General features: G+C 46.2%; 1 protein-coding gene across 1 annotated transcript in view; it reads left to right on the forward strand.

The window, feature by feature from the left end:
• Positions 1–13,100: 13,100 nt before the first annotated feature.
• ENPP6 (ectonucleotide pyrophosphatase/phosphodiesterase 6) overlaps positions 13,101–18,819 on the forward strand; it is a 33,273-nt gene continuing 27,554 nt past the window's right edge. Inside the window, exon 1 of the mRNA XM_005500175.3 lies at positions 13,101–13,716. Coding sequence (XP_005500232.2) covers positions 13,461–13,716 — 256 coding nt within the window. The 5' untranslated portion in view covers positions 13,101–13,460. The remainder of the gene's footprint in view (positions 13,717–18,819) is intronic.

Here is an 18,819-nt window from a genome sequence, read left to right on the forward strand (position 1 = left end):
ACGAGTAGTTTTAGGCCTGGAAAACAAAATCCAGCTTGAGTTACTTAGGCATGCTGTTGTCTCCTCATTTTGAAGCACCAAAAGGCTAGCAACTGCTCTTGAGCAGGCAGAGGTTGTTTTAGGGAGGAAGACACTTGATGGCGCACTCTTGAATGGTAGGGTATGATTTCAAGGTACTTATCCCATCAAAAGTATTCACAATGTTGAGCTTCAGAAAACCACATGCTAGTGCCTTGATGTGTCATTATTTGCTTGCCAGCCACACCTCATGTGTGCTTATCCTTTTCATCCTCCTCTAACCATTGCAAGACCTTTCCACAGAAGCCAGCACACAAGTTCCGTTTGGTTCACCATCATACTGTCTCACTCCTGAGACACTTTTCTTGGAGACCTTCAGTGTTAGTCAGAAGCCATTCATGGACTCAGCCCCGCAGTGGTTGTGTGGGGTGTGACAGGGGTGGGCATTGCTCATCTGGCACAAGGAGAAGGAGAGCAGCTTCTTGTAGGGATATTCAGTACCTCTCAAAATTGTATATCCAAGGATGAACTGTAAAAAACATGCAGCTCAGCTGAAAGTATTTCCTGAAAGATGCTTTGGGTGCTCAAGTTCACTCAAAAGCTCAAGTTCACAAGGTCTGGAGGAATGTCTCCAGGAAGATATATTAACAGAGGATAATTAAGTGCAGAAAGAGGCTCAGATAGTTCCTGAATTGTTGCAGGCTGGGAAATTATCTGGGAGAGGTATCATCAAGGCGTTGCCCTGTTTTGATACTTCCCTATCAGCATCTGGTCTTGGTCTTTACCTGGCGGAGGGTGCTGGGCTATAGATGACACTTTGTTTGGGCCCAGAAGGGCTACACTGGTATCACCCTGAGTTACCATTTACTGGTATTTTCTTATTTTTAACTTAGGTGTGCTCTAACCCTTCCACATGGTACAGGCAGGAAAAAGTACTTTTGCAAAACAAAAGCAGTTTGGGCTCTCTCCTAAATATATCCTTCCCTTTCAATTTTGAGCTCAGGAAGTTCCCTGCTACTGTTTAACCTTTAAATACCTGATATTTCTTTGCAGATTCCCCATGAAATACATGTTTCAGACAACCGGGGAATTCATACTTCAGCTCAGATGGTGCAGGGCACCTTGTCCAACCAGAAACTATTTGCTCTGTACACACACTTGAACTCCAGAAAGCACACGGAGATACTTTATAGAACTTTGAAACATTTAAGGACAAAGGATTCCCTCATAATTATAACATATTTTACTTCATGCAGTGTTCAAATAGATACATATCTACATTTATGGCCACTGTTTATATTTGATACAGTCCCTTTCTTTTTCTTCATGACCACATTAATGATGTTATTCTTTGCTGCCATCACATGACATGAAATCACCTTTTCCAACATAAAACTAAATAGCAGAGAGCTGATCTTGGCATGTAGAAATGGCCACTGCACAGAAATATCTGAAGAGGAACGAGCCTGACACCAGCCACTGCAGTCACCAAAAGCATCATTGGTGACAGACCTCTGCCCACCTCAGCCCCGGTGCTAAGGGGTGCCTTCCTATGGCAGTGGATCTCCTGGTGAGAAAAGGGTCTGACATAGCACGAACAGTATACATCAAGGATAATATCAAGGTTTTGTGGTTTCATTACCCTCTTCCATTATACCAAGGCCATCTTAGCTTTTGAACAATCAGAGTCTTCTTCAAAAAGTCTTCTTCCTGAGGCAGCTGCTGCTGGAGGTGCCCACTGGGGCAAACACTGTGCATGCCACAGCAAACCATGGCAGAAGGGGCTGTTCTGAGAGCAAACCTCAACTACAAAACCTGATGCTTTGGCTCAAAAGAAGAGAAAACCCACTTCTCTGTTACAATGTATGCTTTTAGAGTGATTGCTATAAAACATTACTGGTTTCATATTTCATAAAACCATATAATGCTTTTGTTTTGAGGAAAGGCATAGTAACAGCTGCACAATGGCCACATGAAACACAACTTTGGGTGAGTAATCATGACTTTCTGCCTATGGGTGATCCAGAATGAAACTTGGTTCAGAAACTGCCACTTTTCTTCAGAAGAGTTTTTCTGAGATGTTCTGATCAGTATCCCATGGATGAAGTTGCTCAGCCCAGTGTTTCAGCTGCTGGCAGATGCTGAGTTGGGTCCCAGAGCGCTTTCAACTCTTGCCTGATGGCAGTGATGCTTTTGTGGGAGGGACCCCCTGCGCAGATCGTTTCTAAGGAAACTGTCCCATGCTGGGCTATGGGCAGCATTTCCCTTCCAGTTTCCCATCTTCAGCTTCAAATATGCTCAAAGCACTGTCACTAGGAAAGTGTTTAATGGCTCATGCAACATATCTTTAATTACTATTCATCCAGCTGCGGCGATGAGGAACGATACATACAGACACACAGACACAGAGTTCTTGTTAGCAGCGAGAGCAGAGCCAGGCAGAGCTGAGCAGAGCTGAGCCAGGCTGAACTGATTTTTATTAACAGTTCTCAATTTATAGGTTTACAGATACAGGGCTGGACAAAGAGGTTAGACAGGGTGTTTTTTCAAAAAATGTTATCCCAAACACACCACACTCATGTTGTGACTGTTTCCAGTCACATTCACATGCATATTTTGTGGGCAGCATTCCAACCCACTCATTCACATGCTCAGGCCCAGCATTCACACATCATACATACAGGGGCGGTTTTCCAACCTGAGATATCATTCTCACTGGCGTGGGCTATCACTCCTTACACTCATAAAAAACATACTTCTGTATTATCTGTCCAAGGCTATTTAGCTGGAACTGCACATTCTGCCATTCCCACATCCAGCGTCTTCCTGGCAGGTGCTCATGTCATACATTTTAAAATAACACACTTGTAATTCATTTTTAGGAATTATTGGTCCAATTTTTCACTTGCAGGTTACTCCTGCGGCATATTCCACCGTGGCAGCAGTGCTGTTGCTTGTGAGGACTGAATGAGCAGCGAGCAGTGCCCAACCCCAGCCCCTGTGCAATACTAATTCCCAAGTGAGAACAGCAATTGGAAATCACCTTCCCAGTCTGCCATGAAGGCAGAGCCATGGACGGTGCTGGAGATGCTGGGCATGAGAGACCACCTGGAGAAAGGTGCAGCAAGGGGCAGCAGGTGCTGCTGGCACATCAGATGGGAGGAGGTGGCATTCAGGAAGACCTAAGCTGGTGTCACCCACATGGACCCTGACCCTTTACCCCAGGGAAAGGAGCAGGCAACTCCAGTGCTGTGCACAGAGCATGGAGAGCTGAGGGGCATGGGTGATCCTTCCACAGCAGAGCACCGTCTCCTGGATTTGGGCCTTGCACCCAGGTGTGGGGACCACGGTACATTTCCTGTCCACCCAGGGCAGCAGCAGAAGCAGTAACACTGGACGCTGTTGCCCCATTAAACCATCTTGTAAGTCCCTTCCTGCAGTACTGGAAATATTCATGTTTGCCCTGAGACTCTGCTGCATCTGAGTGGGTGCAGCTGTTTCCAGCAATGTAGAGAAAGCTGCAGCTGTGCAGGAGTATAACAAAATAAGCCAAAGTCCAAACAAGTGGAGCAAACAACCTCTTAACCTTATTTCTTGGGGGGAAAAAAAATATACCAATTTTCAAATGTTTCTTGCACCTGCTAAATGCATTAGCAGCAGTGTTGTAGCAGCCAGTCATGATGAAAGAAAAATAGCTGCTTTGTGGTGATCTGGTGTGCTTGTGACAGCCATTCAGGGGATGATTTACCGCTCTGTGCTGAAAGCTGGACAGGCACAGTCAGTGGTCACATGCCATGAGGTTGCTCTCCATCGTTTCCAAACTTCCTTGAAAGACCTAAGTACTTTGCCACCTATTTTCTCTTTTAAAAAACTATCAGAGTGGGGTTTTGCACACGTTGGCTATGCCAAGGAAAATAAGACCTTACTGGGAACTGGAGGCAGTGGGCCATTGGCCCTGGAGCTTATTACAGGGTGTCCAGTTCCAGCAGCTGACAGCACCGTAGGAAATTTCGGAGGTTTCTTTTTTCTGCTGTGCAGTGGATTAGCACATCAGCGTAATGTCAGGAGGGAAAACATAGAAAATATGACCCACATGTTATTAAAACAGATTAAGCAGAGAGCTTTGCTGGCGTCGGGCTGACCCAAAGGACTGGTACCTTCCACTTCAGGCCCACCAGCTGCCTCTGCTCTGCACATGTGGCCTCGGCTGTGCTTTTACACTCCACTTCATGGGGGGCAGCTGAGGATGTGCCAAATGGGATGCAGTCCAGAGCCCAGTACCACAGCCCTGGTCAGCCCTGGCCCCGGGGCAAACAAGAAGCCATTTTTTCAAATGGGCTTGGACTTACGGTGTCATCAGAAGAGACAGCAGTGGCCTCTAGCACTTGCAGGCACAGCCCACGCTTCCCTGGAAACAAGGTGAAAATGAAATTTGTGAAGCATGAACTTCTCTGCAAAGTGAAGCCCCCAGCTGTGAAGCCTGGGATCAGACCTTGGTTTTGGTCAGTCAGGCAGCAGAGGTTCTGTATTCAGTGCAAGTCAACCACCACTCTGCCATGCCTTTCCATGGCGGCTGCTGAGAATGAATGGCACATCATTTTTTCAAGATGCATGTGCTGCTTTCATGTGCTAGTTGTTTTGGTGCTAAAAGAGGAATGATGAAAGAGGAAAGATTTTACTGGCCAGCCTGAGCATGGGAGGGGCACATTTTCACCTCCCGCTGTCAGTGGTCAGATTGCTGCCTTCCAGCCCACCACCACTCTTCTCTGCCCTGCGTCTGCCTGAAGTCCCCTAGTGCAGCTACAGGGGACAGGATGAGAAAACAAGGCCCCAAAGTGATTTGGGTTCATGACAATTTTTCTTGTCCCCTGAAAGGGTGATTGATCAGGCAGATGAGGTTGGAGGAATCCCAGAAGAAAGATACCTCCTGAGGGAAGGGTCTTGAAGCCAGAAAGAAAGCAAAGTACTGTGGGTTCTGGGACCCACGGGGAACATGGTTACCTGAGAAGGAGCAAGCATTCCCACTGTTTATTTCTCTTCATTTCAGGCAATCAGAGCTTTGTTTAGCTTATTCTCAAAGAGAACCAGCAAGCCATCCAAAACTACCTACCTCCTTTACTCATCTGAGTCATTCTGTCTAAAAGGAACAACTCCAGAGCAGCACACAGCACTAGTCGACCATTCATGTGAAAGGGACAACAGCATACAAGTACAGCCCGGCTTTACAAGTGCTCTCGCTTGGCTTGTTTGCCAGCATACAGATGGGCTGAGCTGGGGTGGAGGAAAAGCTGTCCCGACAGAAGACATGCAAACAGCAGTACAGGCAGGATCCCCTCTGCTGGAGGCAGAGAGGTCACTCAGCAGGCAGGAGATGGCCCCAGCAGTCCAGAGACATTCCCAGAGCAGGGGGAAAAGGAGAGCACAGGCTGTCCAGGTGCCCAGCTTCTCCCAGGAACTCAAAGGGAAGGAGGGAGGTATTTCTAGGAAAGGTGGAGTCAATTGCTAACATATTGATTTGAGGATATCCATAAAAAGAGAAGAGCATTTTTATGTTAGGTAAAGCCAGAGCATTAAAAAGAAGCCTCCACACTGAGGACAGGTTTCAGGGAAAATACAGGTATGATTTCATCCAAGTGTGCGATAAGCTGCTTGATCGGAGAGGAGCAGGATGTCAAATGATGCATTGTTGCCAACTCTGGAACTGGAAGATGTGGTTATAAATCTGGACTGTGGCAGAAGAGCAGTAATCTAAAGCCAGTAAGCCAGGGCAACACAGAAAGTAGATGTGGACATAGTGAATTCAGAGCAGACTACAGTCACTGTGCCATGTTGGCATCCTACTGAAGTCTGCTTTGGGTTGTATTAAGTCAGAGATAAGGGCACCAGGAATCAAGGCAATTTATCTCAGACACAGCCCTTTAAAGTACTTAGATGGAAAATATCAGACCAGGTCCTCCCAGGGTTGAGGACTGTCCTAGTTGCTGTCCTCAAATGAATTATTCCTACAGTCACTGAGAAAAAGTCAAGCCACAAGTGATACATTGGGATTTCCTCACCTGAGCACTCTGCTAGTGAAAGTAATGCTGACTCTGATTTAGAGATATGACCTTGCCCTTCTATAGGAAAGGACCTCACTGATGGTGTTTGGGCAGAGATGGGTACTTACCTGTAAGAAAATCTGATCTGGCTTTGTCTGAGAAGTTGTAGCTTGCTGGTGGAGAAACACCCAAAGCTGGGAAACAGATATAATGTAAATATTACTTTACCAAGAGCATAGGTTGGGTTGTAAAACAACTGTCTCTTCTATGTGGGATCAAATTCTCCAGAGGTAACTCAGCAGTCAATGAGATAAGAACCAGGTGCTTATCTTTACTGCACTAGCCTTTAATCTGTGTCCTCCTGGTGAGGGCTTTAACCTCCAGCATAGCCCTACTGACAGATAAAGCCAGGACCAATTACATGAAAAATATGAAAGCCAGAATGAACAAAGTGCAGTGGCACATGACAAAAGCAACAGCAACTCAGAAACTCTGTGCAATACAGGGCACAGTCGCTGTAGGCAGCCTGGCAGAGGCCAGCCTTTGGGGTCTAATTAGAAATATTCTTAGGTTAACTTAAATAAATGCTGTCAGAATAAAGGCTTTTTTCTTCATTAGGTCACACTGTGAGCCCAACTCCCACAGTCCTTAAGCACTGATGTCAGAAGTTACAGATGAACTCTGTATAACCTCCCGGCTATAAAGGATGCCAAATGCAAAGTATGTGAGAGTTTTAAAATTACATTTTATGCTAGCCGTGGATAGTTTACTTTCTACCTATGCTAGGTTCAAGGCAATGTTGGAAGTCTCTTTTGTGCTCCATGTAGAAGGGTACCAGAAAGATCAAACATAAAATATGATTTTATTCTTGAAAAGTAGACATATAGACACTGATTTGCCAGTTATTTAGCTTCTTAAATTACCCCTCATTTAAAGGGAAAATCTGAAATCTGAATACTTTGCTGAAACAGGTACACATTTGGCTAACACTAGATGACTGCAAGGTCATGTAAGATTGTTAGACTTCAGGCTCATACGTGCATCATTCAAGGCTGCTGGTCAAGTGAGGAAATAAATTGGCAGAAACAGCTATGCAAGGCACTGGTGGACGTGCAGAATACCCTGTTGTTCTCTTGGAGGAGCCACTGGCATATGAATGGAGGTGTTGAGCTCCATGGCCTCAGAAACGTGTTAGTGTCACAGCACAGCAGGAATAGTAACACCTACTTTATTTTGCTGATTATGTTTTTATATTTTATACACAATAAATTAAGTAATTGTGATCAACTTGCTTAGCTTGCCAAGTTTCTATCCCCACCGGAACTGCTGCACGTTGACCCTTGTTTCTAGTGTAGCAGTACAATCCTTCACCACTGTCCCCCACCATACAGGGAAACAACCAGACAGCAGAGATGAAGCAGAGAACACAGTGTCCAGTTACTTAGGGTTATCTGATTTTGCCACATAACAAACTCGACTAGGTGATTTCAAAAAAGAAATGCATTGCGCAAGGTTTCCTCAATGAGGTAAAAACTCCTGCACTAACAGGACAGTGGCATCCAGACAAGCACAGTCTTGGGATAATTAAGTAATAATGTTGCAGGCACATGAGTTCAAAATGTTGGGAAGGTACTGGAGGTGGAGATGGGTTGATAACTAAGCAAAACTCAAATCTTTTGGAAGGAGAGAAGACTGGTTTCAGTCTGAGATGGTGATATCTTCTCCCTGCGCTGGATGGCCCTGTGCTCAGGCCAACACACCATGGGTGAGGGAGGAGCTGGTCTTCTGCAGGAAGCAACCATGAGATGCCATCACCTAGTGCAGGCTTCCCAGCCTTTCCTGACCTGAGCTCCCAATGGCAGATGCTCACTGTGTAGCAAGTTTAAGCCCACTGGTGATCAGCTTATATTTCTTAATTGCCTTCATGACCACCAGGAAGTAATTCATACACTTCCATGGTTCTGCGGAGTTCAGGTTAAAATCGTGACTCCAACACACACTAGCTGTATGAAGCATGCTTTTCCATATAGGGGCATCTTTGGGGGTTTTCATCCATGTGATGCTTGGAGCCTCCTTCCCCCCATCAGCCCTGCAGTTGTGCAGCCTCTGCTTCTGAGCAGCAGCAGCAGCAGCTGGCAGGTTTAGGGCATCATTGACCGTGTTCAGTCCCACTGGAGATATGTCACTCCTTGCTGCTGTCCCTCCAGCCCTTTACTTTTCTCATCTGCTGTGAATGTCCAGTGCAGCAGTTCAACTAAGTTGTATGTTTCTGAAGGGACAAAAATGAGCTGCAATTATTGCCCAAGAAAAAAACAGTAAGAGAAGATGCCCTGAGAGGTCTAGGTGCTGGTCATATAACAGCTGGGTTAAGAGAGGTACTAAGCAAAACACTTATAAGGTTCTCCTGCTGAATAAATACTCCTGTTCTTCACACTCCATAAGAACATAAAATGCTAGGATGGCTGGAGGCAGTGCTGCTTTGTGTTGCCCAGCCCTGGGTGCACTTTTTTTCCTGAGAATTTGTCCCACATGCACTTTTAACAGTCATGGTCTTCAGGGACAAGGCATTGCACACCTGAATGGTGCTTTAGTGTAAAGAGCCATCTCCTTTGTTCAGTCGGAACATTTCGTTTAACAGAAGCACAGCCTGTACCCCAAGGGAAGAAAGGGATGGCGGAAAGCATTCACAGGGAAGGGCAGTGCGGGCAAAGATGCACCAAGACCACTTGGCTCCTTGCAAGGAAACTGGGAGCCACTGAGGGTACTTCACTGGTTCACTAAGTTTCCTCATCTCCACTCTATTTTTCTCAAATAGAAGAGCTATTAATAAGACTTGTCACATTTGCAGTGAAGGAGGGAGTAAGAGATCTGGAGATCTGCTCTCCAAACATCACAGTTGCCTGGACTGAGACATTTCAAAGAACATTTCACCAGCCCCTGACTGTCAGGGCCACTACTGTCCCACTTGCATGTACTCATTACCCAGCATGTGGATGCTTCCAGCAAGGCAAGTCTCATATGAGCCAGGTAGGTTAGAGGAAAACCATGTCTCAAGAATCTGTGAAATATCACTGCTTTTCTGTAGGGAAGCTGGAGCTTCTAGCTTTGAAATGCCCTGTAACTAACATGTGTGTGACTTCCTGTATCATATACATCTGTACATGACTGACAGCAAGAACTACCTGTTTCCTATCTCTTGAGTTCCTCATGACTGAACTACTGCACACCAAAAGACCTCAGAAATAGCTGATTTTATGCTAAATACCATCCAGGAAGATCTAATGGAGCAGCAGATGCTTTGCTTAATGCACCACTCCATGCAGAAGCATTGGCGAGAATGTACAGTACAGAAGCAAACTTCTGCAGCTGGTGACTTCTACCACGGTAAAGACCTTCCGTCAGCTCAGAAGGCAGATACATGCATTGCCAGAGGTTTTCTGTGGAGGTCAGCAGAGGGGATGATACCACCTGTGGTGTTTTCAGCTTGGATTTGGAGGGGAGAGGAGAAAGAAGGACCTTAGTCCAGCAGAGCTCTGACCTTAAAACGCCAGATTGGCACAAATCCTCTTCCTCTTCTTCAAAGAAACACAAGCAACTTATCATTTTCCCCAAGGCTTTCACTTCTGGAGGTGACCATGTTTTCTTCTCTCATGTGAGGAAAGAAACTGCCAAAAAAGTAAGTCAGGCTGTGTTGATTGACCAAAGCGTTCAACTACTGTTATGGGCAAGGAGAACAGGAAATGAAGAAGAATTATAAGCTGACAATGAGTCGTGTTTTGCCTTCTTGTCTTTCTTCCAGAAAAGAAATGATGACTAATTCACAGGGGAAAAGGGAGACCACGTTTTACTTTTAGCACGTTTTGTTCTTGCGTGTGCTACTGGACCTAACAGCATAGACAGAGCAGTGCTGCTGGAGAGGCTGGTACATCTGGCAAGCCAGACTGAACCATCGGTGTGAGCCCTGAGAATTTTCATCAGTTTCTCTTGGTGTACATGTTATTTCTGGTGGGGGGGAGAAGAAAAAGAAAAAAAAAAGAGAGATTAAAGGTCAGTGGGGGCAGTTTTCTAGAAACTGAAACAAGCTTTCTGCCAAGAGGATTTTCTGATCAATATAAGTGCTTGAGGATCTTGTCTCAAACAAGGTTTGGATCTGTGGGGTCTCTACTCATGCACAAATTGTGTTTAGGGATTTTCATTCCTTTATGCATGCCTCTTCCTAAATCTGCTAACTAGTGCTAACACCAGCTCAGGCTCTGATAGCTTTTGTAAGAGCATTTGTATCAAAATATTGTTGTGCTGCAGACTCCAAGGCCATCTGGGGCTTTGTGCAGACAGGGTGCTTACAAATGAATGTGAACCAAAGCAAATCAACATTGCTTGGCAGGGATGAAATGTATTGCTAGGGTCTGTCTCTGCCAAGCTAGACTGTTTGGCTCCAATCCCACTCTTCGGGGGGATTGTCTGTCAAAACACAATTTGGTATTGTGCAGTGTCATGGTTACATGGCTCACTACTCCTTTAACCCTTCTCAAGCCTTACACTCTTGTTATTTGTTGAGTGGAAAACTGTGAATCTCCAACTCTTAAAGCAGACCTCAGGCTGTGATACCTTGCACCAATTGTCCTGCCACTGTGTTGGTTCATGTAGAACTTTCCTTCAGGAACTGTCAACCAGTAGATTGCAACCCTCTTGAAAGGAAGACGTTATTTCTTAATGCCATGAAATAATAAGGAGACATATCTTTGTATCATCTCATGATGAAAGCCTGGCTTCTTGGCCTAACCACCTCAAAAACCTGTTCATCCCTTCAAGGTGTGAGTCCAGTTTGAACACTTGATTGTCTCCTCTTGATAATCCCATCCCTTTATGAACCGCAGCTGCTGCTTCTGCTGAGACCTGCTAGCAAGCCCAGAGGCCACCCATTAGAGCACAAGCCAAGACATCAGTGTGAATGCCCTCATGGGTGTGCCAGGAGGTGTATAATCATATTGCCTTCTCCATTTCTTGATGTGTTTCTGAGTTCATTCAACATAAATACAGACATAGTAAATCACCACAGTGCCTTGGCCAAGACATGTCCCTACAGGTAGCTCTGAGTCTGTTTACATATGTTTTTTCTATAGTGGAAATCCTCAGTAAGCACTGGTAGAAGTGCTGTCTCTGAGCACAGGTTCTGCAGGGCCACCTCCTGTCCTGGGTGCCCGCAAGGGGCAGCAGGAAGAGGACATGTGTATTCACTTTGGCAGGTGGGTGAAGAGGCAGATCCTCAGCTGAGACCCCGTGGAGCCTGGAGATGGCTGAGAACAGTGGTGTCTCTCCATAGGTAGGACATGCAGCACGTGCTGTCCTGCAGACAGGCAGCTGCCTGCACTGCTGCCCAGGCTGTCACGTCGCCCGCCAGCCCGGCGTGCAGCTGCAGCCTCAGCCCCGGCAGGCAGGGCAGCGGCAGCCTTGCACAGGCTGGGACGCCGGCAAAACGCAGCCAGCTGCCCGGGTCATGCAGCCTTCCTTGCAGCTTTCTTCTGCAAAAACACAGGCAGAATTGACATTGTCAAGATGATAATAGCTAGCAACACAAGGCTCCAAGGAGTAAACGCATTGAGAAAGGGGATAAATCCCTGAAGGGGCTGGTTTGATCACTATCTAGCTCTAGAGATCCCTGGGCTGGAGCTTAGAGAAATGCCCTTAGTCCTTGGCTTAGGCTTACTTCTGATGTGAGGGTGCATCCCATGTACTGGGCTTTGAGATGGGGGATGGAAAAAGTGGCACATAAAAAAAAAAAAAGAAAATGAGTGGCTGGGCAAGTCATAGAGAAGGAGAGGTCCATAAGGAGCACATTTAGGCCACCGCCAGGGAGGAAGTGTGAGGAATTTGACTGGGAAAGTGAACACCAGCATAGCCAGTGGAAGCACCTGAGCAGCCCTGCACCCCTTCACCTACCAGGACATCTTTCTTGATTTGGAAGCCCTGTGAGAGAAGGGCAGGGACAGCACCTCTCTGGTTGTGTCTGGGAGCCATGATCTGCATCTGCAAAGAGCAGCTCTTGTTCACAGGTGATGGTAACCAGTACAAAGCCATGCAAAAGGCAGGTCAGGGCATGAGGGGGGTTACACAGTTGTAAAAAAGCTTTTGGGACAAGGGAGGCTTGAAAGCTGTCTTGCTGAGCTTGCATCAACCATGTGTTTGGTAAGAGCTGATTAGACATACTGGACGTGGAATTGGGAGCTGTGTGAGGAGCAAACAGAGGTTCAGACATTCCCACTGGGGCAACAGACAACTATTGCAGCCTTCCTCAGATGTAAACACCTGCAAGGGGCCGTTCCCACGATGAGGGAAACATGGGACGGGAACACCCCTCCCTGGGGCTATATGCTCTTCCTCACACTGAGAAAGTCAAAATTTACCCTTTCGCCATCCCAGCTCTGTCCAGCATGTAGCTCCTCCTCACCTGCAGTGTTTCAGAATGAATAAAGCACTATGAACTTCTTTTACTTGGGAAAAAGCAAACACAACTCAAGTAAAGCGAGTTAATATGCAATTACAGTGTACAACAGGTGCTGGCATTGCATTAGAGGTATAGTTGGTCTCATGTGGCTGGCAGGAGAGTAACCTAGTGATTACTTGTGACTAAAATGTGAACAAATTTTCATTTTTAATATGAAATTTAGCATCATCCATCTCCTACTAATAATGACAATAATATCAACAGCCAGAAAATAAATGTATCATTTGTTCTTTCTAATGCTGAAAACTAGATTTTTCATCAGGAGCTGGGGTAGTCCCACAGCAGCACAGAGTGAAGAGGACAGTCCCTTCTGGGGACCTGAGTCCAGGCATAGGTGAGCTCACAGGTACAGCTGCACCATCGAACCACTCCTGTACCCCACCTCCCAACGTTTCTATCACAAGCCGCTGCCAGAAAGTCAAGAAGAAAGCGCACGTTTGTGTCATTGGAGATGGAGCGCTCTGTTTTAAAGAAAGTGGCCTCTCTCCGTGAGAACCCGGTGGGTGCCGGGCCGGCGGACGGGAGGGCTCCCCTGGCTGCGGGCGGCGCCGCGATCGTGGCCGGTCCCTGCAGCCTCTCCACCGGGGAGGGTCCTGACAGGCTCCGTGTTTCCCCTGTCGCTGCGAAGTTTTTTTGTTTGTTTGTTTGTTTGGTTGGTTTTGTTTTTGTTTTTTGTTTTTTGGGGTTTTTTTTCTGTTTTTTTTTTTTTTTCTCTCTGTAGCTGGGAAGTGCCGAGCTCTTCACTCGAAGTTAATCATCTGCTTACAATTAACCTGTGACCTCCCACACCCGCGGGGCCGCGCTGTAGCTTTAAGGCGGGCAGTGGAAGCGGGAGGGGGGACACAACAGTGCCAGGTCCAGCTCCGAAGCTGCTGCAGATCACTTGCTCCTGCCCGGCTATGGGGAGCCGCAACCTTCTGACCACCCTCCTGGCCGCTGCCCTTGCCTCCCTTCTGCCGCCCCCCGCCGCCCCCTCAGCCCACCGCAAACTCCTGGTGTTCCTGCTCGATGGTTTTCGCTTCGACTACATCGATGACAGCGAGCTGGAGGGTCTGCCGGGCTTTCGGGACATTGTGAACATGGGGGTGAAGGTGGATTACATGACCCCAGACTTCCCCAGCCTTTCCTACCCAAATTACTACACGCTGATGACGGGTGAGTACCTTGCATTTGCTGTGATGCTCCCTGTAGCTGCCAGGTCCCTGTGACTTTCTCCTCCAAAAATGCAAAACAAACACAAGTTGTGCTTCTTTGCTGAGAGTTTAAAAGCACTGAGGCATTACAGCTCAGTATTGCTTGTCTGAAAACTGCTCTGAACTTGGAAATGCTGCTTGTAGCTGATTTTTGAAGTTCTCCTTTGCTCTTGGGCAGTGCTGTCGGGTCCCTATTAGCTGCCCCTACAGCAGTACGGCTGTCCCAGGCTCTCCAGTAGGAGTACCGATGGGGTCTGCTGCATACAGAACATAAAAATGAGTGGGAAATGCATGGAAAATGAACACAAAGCCTGCTCACAGACTTTCTAGTTAGTAAAAATGTGTGTAAACTGAGGGTAGCTAAGAGAGTAACTTATTCTCAACCAGCACATCCGAGTTCAGTGTTAAATTTGGTTTTAAGCTGAACAGACTTTCTGCTTTTACAGATCCCTGTCTTAATGTTGCCCCAAGTCCTTATATATGTAAAATAATCTGAAATAGTCAAATAGACATTGAGGATTTTTGCTTTTGCTCTCTTACACTTTCCTTACACTTTAGGAAGACAGTCATAATTTTCATGATGCTGATTTTCTTTTAATCTAAACAGAGCAACACATGATTACAGTGACACTAAGAAGGTGCACAGAGTACAGCTGAGCCCTTCACATCAGAGAAAGACACCCTGGAAACAACATTTGAGCTTAAAAAACCCAAACAAACAACACAAACAAAACCAGAAAAGTTTTTCTGGAGTTCCTGTTTGGTTTTGTTTTGTTGTGTGGGGGTTTTGTTTGTTTGTTTTTTCTCCAGAGTTATTTAACAAACAGGACCTCCCAGCTAGCAAGCAGTGAGGAAAAAAAATCTGTCCTCTCCAAGGATATGTGGTATATTCTGCTGTACTTGGAACAATACAGTGCCCAGCAGTCCATATACTGCTTGCTGGGAAAGCAAATAGATGCCATTGTAAGACAAAAATCTGACATCAGTTGTGCCCAGCTTGTTTGGAAGCCACTTAACCCCTTCCTCCCTAACTTGGGAGAGGGACACCTTTCTCTTGCTCACAGATCATAGAATTGTAGAGGACAAAACCATCACAGTTTTTTTCATGACCTGATGCAAATGAATGAAGGCAGAGCAAATGTCACAACTGAAAGCAGAGATGTCACTCCACTGTGGACCTTGTTGTTTAAGTGTATGTAGGCAAACTGGCTTCATGATTCATATGTAAAAAGCCTTCAGGTGAAGTTGTGAAAGAGAACAGGGAAGGCAAGTGCTTTCTCTCATTACCACATTTAATCACCAGTCCTATTACATGTGTATGTGTAGAGTGAAGTCTATAATCAGCCTTCTGAGGAGTTTTGAAAACATCCAATTTTGTACTCTCAAACAAGTTTTGTTTTAGATTATGAAACAGCACTACTAGACATCACATTTTTAGGGTGCCAGAGTTGCTACATCTTGGTTAAACCAAAGAGATGATCTATGAGACCAAACTCAACTCTCCTTGAAAATTTCCTGGTCTTCATGATGAGGATCTCAATGCAAATACGACTTATTTGCAAATAACAATTCACCTTCGTAACATGTGTCACAGCAGTGTTAAGTAGGTCAGGAGCCAACCAGGGACAAAGTGAAGAGTATGCCCAGAAGAGGGTCCAAGACTACACTTGAGCACTCGGGGTGTTAGTGTGAGGGATTTAACGGCCCAGACTCAGTGCAGGCGAACCAAGAGACACTTTATTTCTGCAAGGCACTTACATTTATAGTTAGTAGCTGTTGTACATGCATTTAACTTTCTGTTTTAGTTGGCTTACGGTAGCTGTTCACATGCTTAAAGTTATCTGGAGATTGGTTTACTTTATCTTGCACGTGCTCTGGCGTTTTGGCTAACACAGTGTAAATATCTTTTCTTATACAAAAACATTCTGGCTTCTCACTCTATTTTGGTCAAGGTTGTTTCAGTAACTCAATATGACTGTCTGTAAGATATTCCACATTAGTGAACCCCATGGCTGTGCCCTGGCATGACAGCAGGGTAAATCCCATGGCTTCGCTGTTCTCTCCCCCAAAGCCGTGGTGCAGTCTCCGCAGAAAGGAGATGTTATGTTTTAGATGATGGTGGGGTTATGGCTGTGGGGCACATGGCAGATGTAGCATTAGCTGTGTTTGGTCTGTACACAGTCAATTAGCAAAGCTGGGTCAGATTTTTGGAAAAAATGCAGCATGGCAAGGTGACATGAGCATCATGATGTAGTGACCTGTTTAGGGCTGGTAAGTTATCACCTCACCATCACTGCTCTGTGGGCACAGGAAAGTTTACATCGCATCTCACCAGTTATGCTTCTCTTCTGTGGGGAGGGACATGACGGTTCACTGGTTTTGTTTCTGTTTGCAGCTGGGATGTGCAGGACTTAAATGTTGCCACAGTTTCTTATGGAAGATCAAGAATTACAAGGACAAGATAATCTTCATGTCTGGTCCTACAATGCTGCTTCATGTGCTGTTAAGAAACTCATGTTTTAACCTCCAAATTGCCATATTTTAGCATTTGTGAATGCTGCTTCATAGAATATTGGCTTTTTTCAGCTAAATCAGATTAAGAAATTTTGGCCCCGCCTATACATTTCCACCCCGGCTTGTTCATTATATCCCACCACTTTTCCAGATAAACACTCCTGTCCCTTCTTTCTCGGCTCATCCACAAGGCCCAACCTCCACTCAGGAGCATACACGACTGCCAGGACAGTGTGTGCAAGAAATAACTGCAGGTGGCATATATTTCTCTCTTGCCTCTATCCCTTCCCATGAGCAAGGTTTCTTCTTTTTCTGTACTCACTTTACCCCACATCCACACAACCTGCATAACTCCAGAGAGTTTAAGTTGTTACAGAGAGAAGTTCTCCCTTATTTTGGTGGCTTTGGAAGAGGACAATGGACTCTGTTCCTCAGACACCATCACTGTTCAGACAGGTCAGTCTCCTCAAACATGAACTCACCTCCTCCTCCTGTCCAGACCTGCAGACAGAGGTTATGGAGGTCAGCAGCATCTGCCTCACCACGTCTCAGTACAGATGCCAAACTGCACTTAGCAGCCCTGACAGAAGGCAGCTTTACCCTGCAACAGGCAACCAGCAATCAATAGCACACACCACAGCTGCCCAATTATCTGCAGGATCCTCTAGTCAATTTATTTTACTTTACTGATGATTTCAAGAGGGCAGCCCAGCTGAATTTAATATTAATGAGAAACAGCAAGCTTACTGAGATTTTCAAAGCTATAACCAAGTAGATGCAAGCATAATTGATGACTCTATCTAAAAGCAACCAACTGATGTGTAGCATACTCTGTTTTGTTGAGACCAGGTACCAAGTAAAGCACAGACACAGTGGGAGGAATAGGGCCCAACTTAGGTAAACAAAGTGGATCAATTTTGGAAGGAAAGCGGGGAGGGAGGTGACTCACCTGTGGTCACACAGTGCTGCAGGGCAAAGGCAGAGCTCTCCATGGGTCCCCCTTCTACTTAAATCTGCTGCTGCTGTTAACCTCTGAGAAGATATTTGCTGGAGCTTCCTCGGATGAGACAGAAAGTGTCAGCCCAAAGCCTGGGGCCTGCACAGAGGTCATTTCCCTACCTCAACATCTACAGCAATTATGAGAAGTAAAACCAGAGCATAGAAATGAGATGAATGCTAATGGTTTGCCTTCTTCATATAAAGTCACCCAATGATTCAGAGCTTAGGGAGAAGCTTCAGTCTTCCTGCAAGCCATGGCATGGCGTCATGACCTGCTATTTGCTTGAAAAAGCACCAAACTACAGCCAAGTCACTGCTGGAACAAAGGATCTCACTGATGTGCAACTGGAGAAATTGTTTTGTTACAGAAATCTGGTGGTGTGCAAGGTAGCCCAGGGATGTACTGGTTTAAAATCACACTCTTTGAGAAGCAATTTTCTCTAACTTCATTCATGCTATGTTTCTCAGTTTTGGCTTCCACAGTGGCATAAAGACTGGTTCTTGGGTGGCTGGGTTGTTTTTTAGCTACTAGGCTGAAAACTTACCTGGTGTCCTGGCTCTCTGGGCTCCAGTTAGGTTATTGTAGTTGAGGTAGTTCAAGTATTGACCTGAAAGGTGTAGCACAACACATTGAACTAGGTAAAATGAGCTGTTGTTGCTGACATGTGTGTTTGAGAACGCTTTGCAAGACTTGACATGGGCTTGGTGAGGGATAGAAGGAGTCCAAATACATGTATCCCAAAAGGCTTACTTAATCACACCATGTGCTGTTTGTTTTGCAAAGAAAGGAATTAAGACCACAAGCCACCTCGGGTTTTTATCGTGTGGGGAGCTTTTAATATTTCCTGTTCTTTGTCTCGGCCTGGCTCTACAGGGAGCTCTCACGCCAAGCTAAATGGAAAGTCTGAGGTTTCCCCACAACTGCTGTGAGCATGAGTTATTGCTTCAGAGCTCTTTGTGCCATATCTCTTGGAAAAATAGCTGCTCATGCTAAGGAGCTTGAACCTCCCTTGCCTGCCAACCTGCAGGTGTTGGGGGTCTGCTGGGGGACGTCCTGCACCCCTGACCCCTGAGCTCAAGGCATGCAGGGGCCCCTTGCACTTCCACCCCCAGCCAGCATAAACATGGGTGGATGGTATCACATCTGAGTTGGAAAATCAGGGAGAATTTGTCTTCCAAGATCCTAACAACAAATGAGGTCTTTTCTGGCAGGTCCTCCACAAGGACACGCCAGCACCCAGTCAGCTGTACCGCCCCATGTCCAAGAGCCTTATTTGTCTTGGCCTCCACAGGAAGCAGAGGGAGTCCCTGATCACAGAGGTGGGTGGGTGGGAGAGGAGCCAGCAAGAGGCCTCTGAGTCCCCTTTTGGACAAGACCTGACCTTAAGTACTTGGCAGAGGGGTGTCCTGGTTTACAGCACAGCATCTCCACTCTCCATCCATGCAGACCCTAAAGGAAGCCCTGTCTGGTGGTGGTTCTAGCAGATGCCTTATTTCTGCTGCCCAGTTAACAATATCCAGACTCCTGCCCGGTCCAGGACAAGATGCTGAC

Source organism: Columba livia, chromosome 4 (assembly GCF_036013475.1).
Source record: "Columba livia isolate bColLiv1 breed racing homer chromosome 4, bColLiv1.pat.W.v2, whole genome shotgun sequence".
Taxonomy (NCBI): domain Eukaryota; kingdom Metazoa; phylum Chordata; class Aves; order Columbiformes; family Columbidae; genus Columba; species Columba livia.